We start from the raw sequence: 18,607 nt of genomic DNA, 5'->3' as shown, positions 1-18,607 counted from the left end.
CTCCATCAGCTGTGGGGCTAAAGAGTCGTCTCTCTCTTGTTGCAGCACGTCTCAGAGGTTCATTACAGAAATAACTGTTCGGGTCTCTGTAATGAACTGCTCAATGGACAGGCTTTTATCTGTTAACAAAGAATCGTTGCTTGCATTATTTATTGATAAATATAACGAGTTTATTAAATAATTAATGATGCATACTCCCTATTTTGTCTCTCTATGTTTAAATGCTTTTTCCTTGTTTTTCACTATCCTATACATTTTTCTTCAACTTCTTGATTTTCCTCACCTTTACCTCTGTGTATTTCTGTCGTTTGATCTCCTCCCTTGTATTTGCTGTCAGATTTTCCCATTTTTGTTGCAGTCTGAAACTGTACAATTGACCTGTGGGATGGCAGCATTTATGGTTTGGACTGTCGTTTCCCAGACTTGTCTCTTGTCTTCTATGGATACACCAGTGATGTATTTTCCTCTGACTGTGTTTCTCTTCTCCTGCATTCTGCTGGACATCACTTTAAGAGCCTTTAGAGGCAATTATCTAAGAGATACACACAGATTGATTATCTGTGATGGATTATCTGTTATGTCTGTGCTCCCTAAAACATGCCTAAAACAAAGCTGAAATTTGGCACATACAGGTAAAGGCTTCAAGTTAATGCTTTCAGACTCAAGGTTTCAGTTAAAATATTAATAGATTTTTTTAAAATTAAAGATATTTTAAGATTTTCCCTACAAAAGTTGATTCTAAGCGACCAGTCTCTAAATATACGATCGGACTGTAGCAGAATTCAATTATTATGATGTGAATATTAGTTATAATAAATAAATACTGATGAAATCTTTAAGGTGAAACGTAACGCTTTCGTACCCGTATTACAGGAGAAATCCAGCGCGTCCCACGAAGATGACGTCCTCACCGGGTGACGTGTCAGTTTGTTTACAGCGGTGAGCAGTCGGCTGCAGCTGCTCAGACATGGCTGTTGATATCACGTTACTTTTCAAAGCCAGCGTTAAGACGGTCAAAACCAGGAACAAGGCCATAGGGATTGGCTTCGACTCGACCAAAGAGGAAATTTTCAAGAGAAGCAGACCGAAGAGTGGCTTCTCACCGAGGGCGAAAGAAGTGGTGAGTGTTCATTCAGGCTAGCGTTAGCTAACTTTGCTAGCACAGTGGCCAAAGTGCTTTACGTTTAATGGCAGCTTCTAAACTTACTACTACTTTGTAGGAGCAACAGCAGCCAGTGAAATACAGTGCATATACGATGCTTACCACTTCTGTTTCCTTTGGTGTGTTGGCGCTGTTCGTGGTTAGCCGGTGTTCTGTCAACATTTGCAGACTATAACTTTGCTAAATGCAGCATGAACTTAAATTGGATTAGATTTTTTTTTTAATTTATATTGAATATATGCAAATTATGTTCCAAATTTGTCATAGAATAGATAATATTATGATACGTTGAGATTTGAAATATAAAGGTTGTGATTTTGACTAATACAATAAGTGGCCAGTTAATCGTTTGTTGAAGACTTTGAGGATCTGTACTGAGAGTAGGGAGCAGGTGAAATAGAGCCTGGAGATGTGCAGGTATGCTTTGAGAGAAGATGAAAGTCAGTAGAAGCAAGACAGAATACATTTGTGTGAATGAGAGGGAGACAGGTGTAACAGTGAAGCTGCAAGGAGCAGAGGTACTGAAGTTTGAGTAGTTTAGATATCTGGGGTCAACCATCCAAAGCAACGAATAATGCATAAGAGGTGTGAAAAAGAGTTTGCAGACAGGGTGAAGAAGGTTGAGGCAATGTCAGGGGTGATTTGTGAGAGAAGGATAGCACCAAGAGGGAAAGGGAAGGTTTGCAAGACTAGACCTACTATGATGTATGGCTTGGAGGTGGTGGCACTGACAAAAACGACCGGAGGCTGAACTGAAGATGTTAAGATCTTCACTGGGAGTCACCAGGATGGACGAAATTAGAAACAAACGCATCAGAGGGGCAGCTCGGGTTGAGCAGTGTGGAGGCAAAGTTAAATAGGCAAGGATGAGATGGCTTGGGTATATGCACAGTCGGAAGAGAAAATACACTAGGCAAAGGATGCTGAACGTGGAGGTGCCAGGCAGGAGGAAGAGAGGAACACCTAAGAGGAGACTCATGGATGTAGTGAAGGAGCACATGCAGAGGGTTTTTGTGATAAAGGAGGGTGCCAGAGATAGGGTGAAATAGAGGCAAATTATCTGCTATGGTATTTTGTAAAGGCAGCTGAAAGAAGAAGAAGAATATACCATCGATGTTAATGAAATGCTTTTTTGGGAGGGGGGGGGTTTACAACAGAAATGTCTTATGCCCTTTCCTGTATATGCTTTGGTAATCTACAACTTTTACAGATACAATATTCACTCATTAAAGTTATCTGGGGATGTCCAGGCTTGCTACATGTGTGCTCAACTGTGTTTTACAATTCCTGGTTATTATTATAATAACTGTATTTGTTGGAGTATGCCGTTATTATAAGTGCATATTATAAGTGCATACGCCACTTCATATAAAACATTCTTGGCACAGATTGATAGGTGTGGGCATCATAGGGAGAGAAATAAGTCAGAAATGTTGTTTCATAGCTGCTGGTGTGCAGTCTCCCAGTCTATATTCTCATATTTGACCAAATTCTCATGAAAACAATCACTCAAGGACAAAAGTGTCACATAATAAATAAATATATATATATATATATATATATATATATATATATACATATACATATATATCATTGAACTCAGTGAAGCCTCTTCTTTTCACCAGAACAGTTCATTTATATCGCAGTTTAATTGTAAATTGTGCAATTTATTTTCCACAACATGAGGCCTGCAACTGATATTCAGAAAAAATTTACACGCTTGGATCAGCAGTTGATATGGTTATTTTTTCAGAAACTATATAAATATGAACAGCTACACAACTGAAGAAGTATGTTTTATTTTCTTCCTTTCTTAGTTTTCTGGTAATAGCCAGTTAAAATGACCTTGGTCTCACTGAAAAATGCTAGCTTTTTAATACACTGTCAGTAATGGAATTTAGACTTCATCTCCTCTAATACTGTAATAATATAAATTTATTTGTAGAATTTCACATAAGACTAAATATATTGGGGTAAACAGTTTTGGATCTCATTTTATGAGATGTTGATTCAGGAAATGTCATGAAAAACATCTTAAATGATCTTTTCCCACTGAAATACAGACCCATCCTCTATGGTTGATGGTACAAGATCTAGCAGTGTACATGTTGCTTGTACGTCTACTGCTACTCTTTGGCCTGACATGAATATCTCAAAAACAAACCTCTTCAAAGGTACCTTGAAGAACCACTTTACGTATCCCAAGGAGAGTCAGGGCTTTAAGTTGTACCCGATGTCTTCAGCCATCAGCCCGAGGCAAACATGAGCCCATTTGCTGCAGCTCTGCACAACCAGGTTTTTGTTATGTTCTGTTACATTGATATTAGAAATGGTGGTTTAATAAAGGCACTGCTGCTTATTCAAGAGAAACCCAAACCTATCCTGTGGTGGCTGCACCCTGCTCTCCTCCCCCCCTACTGCTGTCTCCTTCGCATTGCAGATATCATCTCCGACCATCTCAGTGAAGCCGTTTTTGCCGAAATTGAAAATGTGAGCTTGGAATGTCCTGACTGCTTACAGTTATGTCGCGGTTTTCACCCACGTCTCCCCGGCTCAGCTATCCTTTTCTGTCTCTATTCGGCATCACATAGGCAGTAATTTTTATGCAGGTCGCCTCTTCCCATGTATGATTCCATAAACATGCTGCAATAACATTTTCTTTCGGCTCTCAAACAATTTCTGGGGAAAGCTGATCCTCCCAAGAGCCAGTGATTAAAGGTGGAAGATCAAAACAGAGAAAATATTAAATTAGGTCCCCAGTAACAATGTTGACGGCCGGCACCTAATGCACAACAGATGTGGGTGCCCTTCAAGACATGCATAACTCTCCCGCTAACTCTCCCTCCTAAATTCCCATTGAAGCTTCGCAAAAATAGAAAGAAAACATCAAAGTTGACAAATACACAGTGGACCTCTGAGACTTTTTTCTTTTTCCACTCAAAAGTCAACACAATGAGAAAGGAAATGTAGCTACTTTCAAGTCGATTCAAGAAGGGTTTGATTGACTAATAAGAGGGCCAGTGTTTGCAGGGTGGGGTTTGGTAAAGGGAATCTTTTACCTCATAGGGGTTGGTTTTGGGCGCTGTGATCTCCGTTTCACCGCTCACCTCGTCGCTCTCCGCAGCATGCTACCTTTCTCGAGTTTAAATGGGGAAGGTCACTCTAAAATTGTCAAATTGGGTGTAGAAAATAGCGCTTGGCTCCCCACTCTGCCTTCAGTATTGGTATTCCAAAATTGGCTCCTTCTCACACTGTTTTCTTTGAAACACTGAAAAGTGGGCCAGCTCTTAAAATGATGTTGTGTTGTTAGAGGGGCTCTTCGCTGTGAAAACTTTACAGTGAAATGGTATGCTCTAGTATTTTCATAACATTTAGTCTGAATTTTTTCGACGATGGTTAAGTTTCCAACTCCAGTGTGTTTTCTTTTTTTTTTTTAAACAATTGAAATTTCATTTTATGTTTGAGATGTTATAAACTAAATCAAGCTAAACCGTTGTGAAAGTGAAGTTAAAATTATCACCTTGTATCACACCGGGACGTTAAAGAGGATCAGTGAACTTGCAAAGGTCAGAGTCACAGATCAAAGGTGAAATAATCGTTAGAGATGTGTTTAAGAGCCTGTGGGTGTTTTGCTTCAGATGAAACTGGAATGAATTTGCACATTTCTTCTTGTGCTTAACGGATCACATACAGATGGTGTACAGCCACAGCAGCAGATGTTACATGACATTTATGAGTTGTTTAGGGAATGTGGTGCACAAGTATGCGCCCCCCCCAACAGTCTTTGTGGAAGTAAAAGTAATTGGCAGTCAAAAAAAGGTAAAACATTTATCATAGGGATGTTAAAAAGCCCAAAAGCCAGATCAGTGAAAAATAAAAGAATTGATATTGTACATAATATGTACTAAAGCAATGGTAGCGTCTTATTTAGCCACATTTTGCAAGTTTGCAGTCAGTAATTTTATATTATGCTTCTGCTCATCACATTACCAAAGTACAACACAAAAGGTAAAACACGGTCGCATACAGCTGCCTAAGCCAAGTCTATGCTGAGCGATTTTCAGGGATCACGCTCAGATGAACAGTGCTGCTAAATGGTCTCTTTTACCAGTTGGCCTAATCGCTGCACTGTTTTCCCATGAAAGCCAGGCAAATTGAATTTTGAGGCATCTGCTGTCAGCCCTGAGCAGGATCGTGATCTTTGTTTTACTGCACGCAACTAAAGGTTTTGGAAGGACTCGTGAAAATGAAACTAACGAGCAAAAAGTGGTTAAAAGTAGTTTTACAGATGCATGACAAGCTCTAAGTCATGAGGCAGTCATTGCTTTTCTGTAGACACGATTGTTAGAGATGAACAAGCAGCAGCTGTGGATACTTTAAATACTGTCTTACGGCATTATCATTAGGCAAATGTTGCGATTTCCCAATACTAATGACAGCAGACTGCATTCACCACTCTTAACACTAAAATCCGAGCCATGAAACTACAACAGATGTGTACTTATCTGTTTAAGCAAATGACAACTATAAAGAATACAAGTGGGCCTTTTGTTACAGGATAAAATGTGGAAATAAGTCATGGGGTATTCATTATTTGTTGTCATTTCACATTGATACTGAATGCACAAAATAAAACTAAAGCAGATGATACTGTTTCAGGGTTTTGTTTTGTTTTTAAAGCAAAGGTCAAAAGACGAGTTTGTTTACTGTCTTAGAGGTAAAGACTCAAGTAGGTTTGAGTTTTCCAGTACTGTGAGAATCTGACTCCGATCAAACGTCTGGATTTTCCATGCACTCCTCAAATTATTTTGCTTTATTAAATCACTGAAGTGTTTTCTGTCTTTATAAGTGATGTCTTTTTCTTGCTCGTGTTTTTGAAACTAAATTTTAACTCAAGTGGTTTTTTATTTGTTTCTTTTTTTGGAAGTGAATGATATCACTTCAGTGATGTATAATACACTGAAGGAAAGTTGCAGTGTCACTTAAACTGAAATTACATTTCTGGTACTTTTTAGGTGTTTTCAGTGCTACTGTATGCAGGGGAAAAAACATATTTATTGTAATGACCATGACAACTGATACCAGGTTGGCAGGAGATGCACATTAAGTACATCTAGGTTATAGAGCTAGTGATTTTGCTGATTTATTTCCTTTTGTTGTCAGGATTTCTGCCTGTGTATCCTGCTGTCCTAAGCAGGGGTGAGCTTTCTTTTATTTACTTGTTTCACCAGGGGGATGGCAATGTGGACAGTACGTTTCTTACTCTTCTATGACCCACTGTGTGCAGCACTGTTTGCATTATATTGTATATGAATATTGAACATTAATAAAGTGTAATACAAGATTTCCTCCTGGGCTGAAACAAACACGTGGACTTGCAAACCATAATTCCAGTTTGCTGTGATAATATTTCGGCAGTTCTGAAAAACAGACACAGGTTTGCGTCAGTCCAACTAAGGCAACTTGACCGGACTTAAGTAAACAAAAGAGAGATGGTCTTATAATTCAAAAATATGCTGAAATAATCACAAAACGTGATTAAGTATACTCTCTAAGGAATATCAATAAATACAAATACTTACACAACAATATTTTGAATCTAATGGTAGGCACTGTATGTATCTATTATATTATGTGGTGTCCTTTTTTAAAAACAGTTCTGTTTATCTCACATGCTTAACGTCACCTTCTCTTCAGCTGCCAGCTTTGCCTTTTGTTTATTAATTAATTTTTTGTCCCGTGTTGTCCGTTTGTGTTTTAGTGAAACGTTACAGCCCCGCCCTTCACATCTGTTTCATATGAAATTGATTATTAAGATATGATGGCTTTGAAAGCATGCTTGAAATCGGTTTAGGCAGGCTGTAAACCTTCCTCAATAGTTTTGCCACTGACTCAGTCCATCTCACTAAGCTCCAGCAGCAGGACCATTACAAGTTGTGATTGAACAGAGATGATTGCTGAATGCTTTCCATCTGTCTTGAAGGGGAGAAATGTGACACAGTTGTAAAATACAATAGCGGTAATGTGGTCATTTCAGCTTTGTACTCTTTACCGCAGACTATACATATGATATTCCTCAGTATTTGAAAATCTGTGACGGTAGATGAAGAAGCACCGAGACTGCATGCAAGCGCTGCTTTCCACATCTTTGTATCGAAGTGAATTGGCCGGTTAAACTCGTGACAGATTAATATAACTTTAGCACATATCAAAAGGGTCGAGGACCCGGTTGGTAAATATTCTTAAAAGCTTTCTTTGATTACTCCTCGTTTGTTTATAGAGCTGGCTAAAGCTTCCTAACTGTGAATAGACATGAGAAGACAAAACTCAACCCATTAGAGAGTCAGACATAAACATGATAATAGAGTCAACATGTGGCTCAGCGTTCTCCTCTGAAGCATCCTCTCTGCATCAGGGCCACATTCCTAAACACAACATAACGTGGCGTCAGTATGGATAGCCCACAGTCAGGACACACAGGGACTTGAACCAAAGCAGGGCAGTCATCATCAAATTCTGTCAGTTACCTGGATTAAACAAAACAAAGAGCTATCCAGGCTCTTTAGAAAATCTGCTAGCTAAGCCTTTTCTCTTTTCTTCCTCATAATAATCCCCCCTGATGGTTTGTTTGGGCTCAGTCAGAGCTGGAGGGAACCAAGGGGAAGGAGAAAGTGAGGAGGTAAAGTGGGGGTCTTTGATGATGACGAGATTAGATATAGCCCGGCAGACTGTCTCCTCTTGCCTTCCCTGCAAGCTCTGCCTCACACACACCTGCGGCAGCTACACGTTACACTCACACACACGCTCACGCGTACCTATGCATACACATATGTGGTGAGCCGCATGCACAAGGCCACCCCCTTCCTCATTGTTCAGGAATTACTTGCTCTTTAAGGTCTTACGTTACAAGAGCAATTGATCCCTCTGACCCCCTGCAAACCCTTGAGGTTGTGCTGGGAATCCAAGCTCCAATGTATACACACAGGAGGCAGCTCAACCCCCAGAGCAGCAGTCTTTGACACTCCCCAGCACCCCCACAACCCCCACACTCTAACACACACACACACACACACACACACACACACACACACACACACACACAGACCTTCCACTGTGTTCCAGTGCTTTGGGCTTAGCACTGCCTGCTGGTGAAAAAGGTGTAGTACCACGAGTAGAGGTTTGTAGTCAGATAAACTTTGTACAAAGCTGAAACCGAGTGTTAATTGCAAGCAGGAAACAGTTTATAGTAAAGACAAGACAAATCGTTCTTGGTGTGGAGGAGTTTATATTTTCTAATTTCAAGTCTAGATTACATAAATATCTCTGTGTTTCATTTAGGAACTTGGACATAACATTTCACTTTATTTGTTCCTCACAAAATCATACCAAAAGACTCTAAACCACAACGAACGAGTTGAAATGTTACAGCAACAACACAAAGCAACTTTTAATTAAAAAAACAAAAACCAAACAGTCCAATTTTTGCTATAAGATGTTGTTTCCAAGTTTGTTTGCAGTTTAAAGCTATAAAAAACTTATAAAGGTTGTTACAATGATAACCAGTCTTATTCACTGACATGATAGATTTTAATTATATGAAGGATTCTTTGCATGTGTCTGATTAACTTCAAAGAGCAGTCCGTGACTCTACGTACTACTTCATGTCATTAATATAATTCATCTAAATGGTTGCAATAAGACTGTGTTGCAAAGATGGCTGTGTCCAGTTAATACTCTCCAAACAGCAAGCTGGAAGGATTGTTCATGAGCCTCTACAGTGTGGGAATGTTTCAGAAACACAGTCAACAGTGTGGTGCATTGCAAATGGCTTATTATGCCAGTACAGCTGTATCTGCAGCTATTAACAAGACATCGTCCTGTCCTCACTTAAGCATTATATACTACAACTGTCAAGGTACTGAGTGTATTCTGTTTGTAGTAGTTGCCTAAAAAGGGATTTTTACCAACTCTTTCCTCTCCATGCATCGTCTTAACATTGTCGTGGGCCATTTTATATTGTATTTTTTGTATTTGTTTTAACAGTGGTCATATTAACTGTGTTAACTCCAGAGATGAGGTGAATTCAGAATGTGTTAAGGATTTTAAGTCAAGTGAAAGCACTGATTTGTCAGTTAAGGGAAGCGTCGACTGATACGTATGCAGATTAATATAACAGTGTCACAGGAGTCCTTTTGAAGTTGTGCTTCAATATTATTCTGATCAGGCATCTGAAAAAAGGTCTGTTATTATTGTGATAACTGACAAACCCCTGTGTTTTAATCATAGGTCTTTTGTTTGGTAGTCAAGATACTGTTAAATTTACCGAACAGAGTGGTTGTAATTAGGGCTGCCACGATTAGTCGACTAGTCACGATTACGTCGACTATCAAAATCGTCGACGACTGATTTAATAGTCGACGCCTCGTTTGAAGCATCACAAAAGACGCAGGAATAAGTAGTAGGATTTAAGAGTGTAATAACGGACTGAAACAGAAGATGGCAGCACTGTATGTACAAGGATGCCAGCTGCCGTTAAACCCCAAAGAAGAAGAAGCTGTATCCCAGAATTCATAGCGCAGCCCAGCTCAGTTTACAACAATGGCGGCAGCTAGTTAGTTTTAATATTACTCTTATTATTCTTTCTGGGTCACAAAATAAATGATTAAAATATTTTCAGGCGAGAATGTAACTGTATAAACCTCAAATATTTGCTCAGTTTATCAAGACACCACATATTTTCAGAAGCGCTCCGACGTTTTCGGAGACGTCTGTTACCCACTAGCTCGATAGCTAACCGGGGGCAAGGCTCACTAGAGCCCGTGAGAACACCGGAACCCACCGCCGTCTTTCGCTACTCAGGTTAAATATATATAAGTCACTTAGATAACTTCAAAATGTTATTGTTTGGCTTTTTTTAGTATTTTATTTGTTCCTGAGTAAATCGGTTTGGAAGAGATTAAAGTTACAGTTTTTACACAGCTGACTAAACGTCAAGCAGACAACTGATTATCAGAAATGTGAGATGCTCGAGAATATACTCCGGTGTCCCATTATATTTTAGATAGCAAGGAGCAGACGGCTGAGTTTATTAAACTTCACCGAAACAATCTGCAAATTTCATTAAAATTTAATAAACTATCATCTTGTCTTTATTTTTAGTTAGCACATACCTTAAACACTTAAAGCTGTAAGCTAATGATAGTTATGTAAGAGCAGATGCATGCTGGTGGAATAAGCTGTATGTTTTACGTCCAATGGATGCATGATCTGATTAGTCGACTAATCGCAAAAATAATCGGTGACTAGTCGACTATCAAAATAATCGTTTGTGGCAGCCCTAGTTGTAATAATATTAAAAACATTTTTAGATGTCATATTTAGACATTATAATCATGTCAAATGAAGAATATATTAAAATAATATACATTTATGGTGTAACATTAATGTTTGATTACAGATATAATACTTAATGAGTTGCATCATAAAATGTCACATGACACGATGATGCTCACCCAAACATTATTGCCGTCTGCTCCCATGCAATATTTTCTAGACTTTAAGTGTGTACAGTCATAATTATGGTTGGTCAGTGATTGATTGAGAATGCTGCAACAGTAAAACTAGAGATTTACTAGAGCCAATTTCAAACAGGCATGTTTTGAATAGGCTCTAAACTAGTAACTAATGCTGATCTGAATGACTTTAAAATATAAGTACGGTTCTGTTCTCCCTGAACCCTCCAAGCTCAACTGCACTGAACATCAATTAACTCCTGACCTCACAAATAATTGTATTATTAGCGGGGGTCAGCCTGCCTTGCCCTTGCCTGCGTTAGCATGCCCCCCACAGCAGTGTCGTACGTCACCCTCTAAACCAGAGAAGGACTTCTAGGTTTCTAACAAATTGCTCGGCTCTGTTTATCACAACACCTTCTTTATGCCTGACAAACGAGTCATTTTTCAAGCGTCAGCTCAAATAAAACACCGCTTTAAGTCACTGTGACGCTAGGAATGAATGTTTAGAGACATTATTAGACGACTGGTGCCAGGTTACTCTTTACAGCCAAAGCAATTTGATAATTGAGGCTGTTAGGGTGAAAAAGTGAAGGCTGAAGACAGCGTCGTTATGCTATCAAAATAATCCCCCACGCTCTGTGCTCGCTGTCACAGTCAAACTCATTGTGTCATTTTTCAGTCCTGCGCCTGTCTCCTGTCTTAGTTCTGTCTTGTGGATCCAACAGAGCCTGCTGTGTGTGCTTTCACACCCTCTTGTAGCCTGCCAGCAGAAGTCTGTGGACAGGGAAGCAATTTGGTCTTTTTTAATATTTGACTGAATTACACGAGCAAATATTGGATTGAACCAAGTTTCCTCTGGTTTCCCTTTGCACACACACACACTCCTGGACTTTCTCTCTGTGATAAATAGCAACATCATAAATTTAAAGCTTATTGGAAATGGCTCTGTCAGTGCTCTGTATGCTCTGTAAGCCCTTGGTTTTATTTATGAGAGCTGTTTGACGGGCAAATTGCTGGTTTGATTTTTGTATGTCCTGGAGTTGATAAATTGCCATAAGTAATTATTGAGAATTCACAGAGATAGAAGGACACTGGTTTCCTGTCACTTCCAATAAATGTTAAATTATGCATTTACTCTGGCTCTGTTGGAATGTAACTGGGAGAAAATAGTTTCCTCATACATGTCTGGAAAAAAAAACAATGTTGACCGAAATTAACATATTTGAAGGTGCAACTGCGTATTTAAAGACTTTTTGACATGACGGTGATGGGGTCGAGTAATGCTACTTCTCACTTTATCTTGGCAGATCACGAACATCACCAAGCTCAAAGACTTTCTGCTACAGCACAGAAAAGATTATGTGAGCGCCGGAAGGTAAGCTTCTCCAAACAGTCACAGTAATCCACCACAATCAACAACAGCAACGGCAAAACCCTTCAAGGCTGCAGGGAAAGCTGATGAGGGCACAAACACTTTAATTCTGACAAAATTCAGAGAAGGTCAGAAGTCAGGGTTATTTTCAGCGTGTGTGTGTGTGTGTGTGTGTGTCTGTGTGCGCGCGCTACAGGGGCTGCCTGCTGGCACAAGGTCAGCAGCGAGTCGGGTGGTCTGTAGAGGCAGACTCCAGTCTAATTGTCTGGAATAATTGAGCTGCAACCAAGTGTAGAGCAAATCACACCCAGGGACTAATCCAGGCCTTCCTCTCTCCAAGGCCCCTCTGCGTTTTGTGTGTGTGTGTGTGCGTGCATGTGTGTGCGCGTGTGTGTGTGTGTGTGTGTGTGTGAGTAGCCACTGTTGGGAACGAGTTGTTGATGAAACCTCAAAAGAAAACATTAACTAAGCATTAGACATGTCAGTGGGTTGAGTGTGGTAGTATTTAGTGATGGGACTGTCCACTGATATGTTTGCAGGTCTTATATACATTCAGCTTTTCCCATAGCTGTTACTATCTTCCAGATTTCCTGTTAACCTCTTAGTCCTCAGAGTAATTGTGACCTATAGTTGATAACTGATTTATTTACACTGATGTTATAAAATTACATCATGTTATTTTATAACATGATGTAATGGTAATGAAACTAAAGTCCTTCAATGGATGGCTTGTTCAGCTTCAAATCTTGTAATTATTATCAATTATTTGTTGTCAAGTGACATCTCTATTTCCTGGACAGCCACCCACAAACTAATAATATAAAGGGAAAAGACTCAAATGTGGATTGTCATGTTTACTTTTTAAAGTTTAAAACACTTAGCTAAAGCAAAATACAGACTTTAGTTTGCTTACTGCCTTGCTTCCTTAGGTTTCTCCCCGCAAAGTATGCATTGCATGATGGGATGCTTAACATGGTGCTCACTTAGGACAAATTTGGAGTACACTGTTTAAAGCTGCGCGTGGAAATGAGGGAAGGAGTATTTGGACAAGTGCTTTCTCAACTTGAAACTATTCACATTACGGCATGTGTGTTGTTGTAAAACTAAATATGTTGTTTGTAAAAGTCTTCAAGCTCACTCTCATTGCTCTGGTGTGTGTTTTACAGTCTCATTTCATCGGACCTTTCCCGCATGACAGACAATGACCGTGACCAGATCGACCAGGATGCTCAGATCTTTATGAGAACCTGCTCTGAAGCCATCAAGCAGCTACGCAATGAAGGTGTGTCTTTTATTTCTGTGCAACAAATCAACTTAAATGGAAATTTAAACATAACATATCTGGAAATGCTGATATGGTCTTGTTCATAATGCATGCTTTCCAAGTCAGGAAGTCTTGACTGTAAATGTATTATTGTTGTCATCTCAGCTGAAAAACAGGTGATGTCAGCTCAGATAAAGGAGCACAGGGGAGCGGTGCTAGACCTCATTGAAACATACCTAAAAGGTGAGTTTGTAGCTAATTACTGAACTTCTAGTGAGTCCTCTGTTACCTGTTTTAATACTTCATAATTGTTTCATAATGCATCTGACACAATTTGGTCATACCTTGCATCTTTGGTTTTAAGGTGTATGCAAGCTGTACTCTGAGCAGAGAGCAATTAGAGTCAAGAGAATGGTGGACAAGAAGAGGCTGTGAGTATTTGCATTCCTCACTGACCTGTTGTCACTCATCATTTTTAAACTGCTTGTGATTCACGTAATATTGTGTTCTGTGGTCACAGATCAAGACTGGTACCAGAGCATCACGGTCCAGTGGAGAAAAAAGTGGAAGTGGAGCCCACAGAGGAGGACACCGTTAAGGAGGGAAGTTCTGGTAAGTCAACATGCAAAGCCTGACACGACAAGCCCTGCTGCATTTTATTAGAACTTACCTGACTCCAAATTATGCTTTCTTCTTCTACTTTTTTGTGATCTTATATATTTCAGCTTTTTTTTAAAAACATATATAATATATATAATGTCATGGTGTCTTATCACAGTGTCATTGCACATGATGATGATGATGATTCTTTGTGATCTCAGTTAAGATTGAGTTAAGTATGAGTATTATTCATATCATCATCCATAGCCAACATTGGCAGACAGGAAGCAATATGTAGCACTATTTGCATCAGTTAAATGTATTAAATGTTATAATTAGGGATGGGTATCGTTTAGGTTTTATCCGATACCGGTGTCAAACCAGTACTTTTGAAACGGTGCCGGTGCTTAAACGGTGCTCGAACTGGTGCTTAAAGAATGGAGAACACACACTCTGTCCAAAAACCTCTCGTGTTCAGTTGTTTTTTTGTAAAAAGATAACAATGTTAGCCTTTTCTGCAGCTATAGGGCATATATTATATCACTCTTGGCTGGAAGCAGTGCTTAAACAATGGAAAAAAAACACAAACTTTGTCCAAAAACCTTTCATTTTTAGCTGTTTTCCACTTTTTCTTTGGTCATTTTAGCCTTTTTGGCCAGGGTGAAGGGAGTACCTGCCATCAAACAAGAAGACAGCTGCATGTAACTACGACAGTGTTTGCTAGTTCACCTTACATGCATTAATGTAATGTGGTTAGCCTACTCAACGTAAATTACACACGGACAACATTAAGCTACTCACGCAGAGAAGAACGGCTGCTGCTGCTGCTGCCATCATCATCCGTCATCATTTCTGCTACACTGGCAGGGCTGGGGGCCAGGACTCTCCTCTTCGGGTTCTTGGGGAATGTTGCTAACTCTGTGCATTTCTCGGCTTTTAAAAAAACGCTATGCGTCGCCAGGTTGGTCGTCAGATTTGAGGTGTTACCTCCTTTGCACAGTATCACAGTATCACCTTAAAGCACTTGTTGCAGGCTGCTGAGTTTGCATCTTTTGCTGTGAAGTACAGCCAGACTTTTGGCGGCTTCGCCTTGGGCATTTTTAATCTGTAGCTCAAAAAGAACGTACGTACCTGGCCCCGCCTACTATCCTTGCAAAGGTAAAATGATTGGCTAGAATCCAAAGTGTATGACATCTCAGGAAAAAAAAAAAAGCACCGAAATGTGTGCTGCTTTTCGGTCTGGTTACTACTGTTAATGTCAGAACCGCTGCCATAATGGCATCGGATACCGGTACCTATCCCTAGTTATAATTACAGTAGTCAAAAAGGACATTTATTATTATAATCTTGTCAACTTGATTTGTATTTGAACGTGAAAACTGCTTTAAGAGACTGCTTCCTGAAGGCAGTTAAACCAATTTCAAAGCTCATCTGGACTCACAACACACTCACTCTAAAAAATAAGTTACTGAATGTTGGAATAGCTTACCAAAGGCAATAATGGAGTATGGACTAAATAATAAACTAACTGAGGATATTCCATTTAAAAAACTCCATCATAATAACTGCTCAAGGTTATATTTTCAGAGAGGTTTCTTATTGTAACACGTCTAAAGTTGTCTTTAAAAGTCTTTTGTCTTTCGCCCTTTAGAGAAGACTGCATCATCAGAGGTCCAGGACAACCCTGTAAACCTGTGGGAGGAGAGCCGAGTGGAAGATGAGCTCTCCCCAGAGGAAATTCAGATGGTGTGACACCTTAGAAAATATTTATGTATACAGAATAATGAATGAATAGATCTGCATGTTTCAAACGTTAATGTTGTACTTTGACAGCGTGTCGGTGCACAGGGACAACTCGTTGTTGATTTTTGCCAGAGGTTTGAAGGGTTAAAGATTTAGAGCAGCAAATGTCAGACTAATTTGGATTGTTATTTGTCATCACAAAAGCAGCTTACAGGGATTGCCTGATAAGGCAAATAAAAGTGGAAATATATTTACACTAAATTAGCATTTGACATCTGCATTATACATATTTATTCAGTACTGTGTTTATGTCTAGTTTGAGCAGGAAAACCAGAGGTTGATCAGTGAGATGAACAGCCTGGTGGATGAAGTGAGGTGAGTCTCCATCTGTGTATGTTCCCTTCTGTTTTTGATAAGTCTGTTTTAAACAGCATGGCTGAAATGTTAGATGTTGATCAAGACAGGATTAAAATTACCCAAAGATTTTAGTGTTTGCAGATTAGTCCTCTGGTGGCTAATAAAACTAAATGACATGGATCTGAAACACTTGTGATAAAAAACACTAAATGTTCCCCTAACATCATCTGGAAGGGCTTATATATGCTAGCCACATTATTTTCATTGGATGCTTCATGCCAGTGTTTGTACCCACCAGGCAAATCGAAGGGAAGGTGGTAGAGATCTCACGACTTCAAGAAATCTTTGCTGAGAAAGTCCTGCAACAAGTGAGCTGGGTTCCTTCGGTTTCACACAGGCAGTCTGTTAAGTGCACGGTGCATTGTTGTACACAGACTTATTGTCCATCTTATTCTCCATGACAGGAAGCAGAAATAGACAACATTCATCAGCTCGTCGTTGGTGCTACAGAGAACGTCAAAGAAGGCAATGAGGATATACGAGAGGTACCTTTTACTGCAGTGGGGGAAAACCACACATCTGCATCACATATATTGGCTGTACATTCTCCGGTCACTTTATTAGATACACTTGGGTGTTAGACCCCCTTCTACCTTCAGAACTGCTTTAATTTCAACAGATTCAACAAGGTGCTAAAAAAAAAAACCTCTAAGATTTTGTTTCATGTTCACATGATAGCGTCACACACATGCGGCACATTTATCAGCTCCACATCCATGATGTGATGCTCCTGTTTCACATCCTAAAAGTGCTCTGTTGGTGACTGTGGAGGTCACCAGATCCTGTTTTCATATTTGAGAAACCAGTTTGAGATGATTTGTAAGCAGCCATCAGAAGATAGGTACTCTGTGGACTGTGGATGAGCTTGTTGGTAACCATATTCAGGTAGGGTTTGGCATTTAAATAATGCTCAGTTGGCACTAAGGGACTCAAAGTGTGCCAAGAAATTCTTGCACAATATTACACCACCAGCACTGAACTGCCTTGAACTGTTGATACAAGGCAGGGTGAATCCATGCTTTCATGTTGCAGCAGACATCAATAATTTTCAGACCAGGCCAAATTTGACCAATTTACTGTTCTCCAATGTTGGTGAGTTGTAGCATCGGTTTCCTGTTCTTATCTGACAAGAGTGGCACGTGGTGTGATGTTATGTTGCTGTAGTGCATCTGCTTCAAGAACATATGTTCAGAGATGCTCTTTTGCATACCTTGGTTGTAACAAGTGGTCATTTGTGTTGTTATTGCCTTCTTTTTGGCTCACAGCAGTCTGGCCATTTTCTTTGGACCTCTGGCATGAACAAGGCATTTTGGCCTAGAGAACTGCCATTCACTGGACAGTGATTTCAACAACCGTGCCACGTTCAAAGTCACTTAAATCACTTTTTTTTCCCCATTCTGATGCTCAGCTTGAACTTCAGCAGGTCTTCTGCATGTCTAAATGCGTTGAGCTGCTGCACTGTGATTGGCTAATTAGGTATTTATATTGACAACCAGTTGAACAGATGTACCGGTGAGTATATATGTGACTTATATTTCCACCCAGTAAAATGTCATTGTGTTTACTTCTTTTCAAGGCTATCAAAAACAACGCTGGATTTAGGGTATGGATCCTCTTTTTCCTCGTTATGTGCTCTTTTTCTCTTCTCTTCCTGGACTGGTATGACAGTTAACACGACTGCCCAAATGGACTCTGGACAACAAGAACCTGCCTGAAGCTGATACACAATGCCTATCTCAGAAGTGATTGTACAACTAACTGAGAAGTGAAGTGATGGCAACAGCGAGACTGAACGTGAGATTATGTCCTCAAGTTTAAATGGCACTTAATTCTTCCCTGATTCTATCTAGGGTAGCTTTAATATAAAAATGCACTTGTATTTTAACATCTTGCCTTTCTCAGCCATGAGTAACAATGGTTTGACTGGATTTCGATCCCTGTGAATCTCTTCCAAAACTGTTTTATGCACTAGTGCGTATTTGCATCTTGACAACACAGTCCCGTGTATTCAAGAAGATTTGTTCTTTATGTAAAATAAATTACTCTAAATGTTCAAAATGGTTTGCAGATTGGAGCCGAATAAACTGTACTGGCACATCAGATACATTCAAGTAAAAGCAAATGATTCTCAACTAATTTATAGCAAATTTAATGTGTACCTTCTCTCATTAATTCATGATGATATTTCATGATATAAAACAATTTTTATAATTCGTATCTATGTGGGTTTGCAGATAACATCAAAGGCAGCTGAAGCCGCTGCCTGCCTTGGTTCGTGTCAGCTAAGGAGAAAGTAGCTGTTGACTTCTGATGTTTCTGTTAATCTGTTTATAATGATTAACCCAGATTCCAGTGACAGCATTAAAGTGCTTTGAACATTTTTTTTCCTTTGATGTCAGCTCAAGAGCTACTGGAACTTTTAACTGAGTTTATTTTCTGTGCCGAGGGAGTTTTCAGCAGCTCTGACATGACTTGCTCTCAAAGTAATGAATAAAAATCTTCTTTTGCATAAATGGATTGCACATAGACGTCGG

At 39.5% G+C, this 18,607-nt stretch overlaps 1 protein-coding gene across 1 annotated transcript; it reads left to right on the top strand.

Annotated features, from left to right (window-relative positions):
- Positions 1-906: 906 nt before the first annotated feature.
- stx18 (syntaxin 18) lies at positions 907-18,601 on the top strand. The gene is made up of 11 exons (XM_084927927.1): positions 907-1,120; positions 11,985-12,052; positions 13,216-13,331; positions 13,479-13,556; positions 13,678-13,744; positions 13,834-13,925; positions 15,565-15,659; positions 15,973-16,031; positions 16,312-16,381; positions 16,478-16,558; positions 17,650-18,601. Exons 1-11 carry the CDS (start codon positions 968-970, stop codon positions 17,743-17,745), a joined length of 975 nt encoding a protein of 324 aa, XP_084784053.1. The 5' UTR covers positions 907-967; the 3' UTR covers positions 17,746-18,601.
- The last annotated feature ends 6 nt before the right edge of the window (positions 18,602-18,607 follow it).

Source organism: Perissodus microlepis, chromosome 5, assembly GCF_051167445.1.
Source record: "Perissodus microlepis isolate ML-2025 ecotype Zambia chromosome 5, ASM5116744v1, whole genome shotgun sequence".
Lineage (NCBI taxonomy): Eukaryota > Metazoa > Chordata > Actinopteri > Cichliformes > Cichlidae > Perissodus > Perissodus microlepis.
The sequence above is the reverse complement of the archived record's forward strand: the minus strand, read 5'-3'. Positions and strand labels throughout refer to the sequence as shown.

Bases quoted from the DNA above. Each gene is read 5' to 3' on its own strand.
- stx18 (XM_084927927.1), top strand. From the start codon at position 968: ATGGCTGTTGATATCACGTTACTTTTCAAAGCCAGCGTTAAGACGGTC. The intron at 12,053-13,215 runs GTAAGCTTCTCC...TGTGTTTTACAG, and splicing joins GATTATGTGAGCGCCGGAAG to TCTCATTTCATCGGACCTTT. The intron at 13,926-15,564 runs GTAAGTCAACAT...TTCGCCCTTTAG, and splicing joins CGTTAAGGAGGGAAGTTCTG to AGAAGACTGCATCATCAGAG.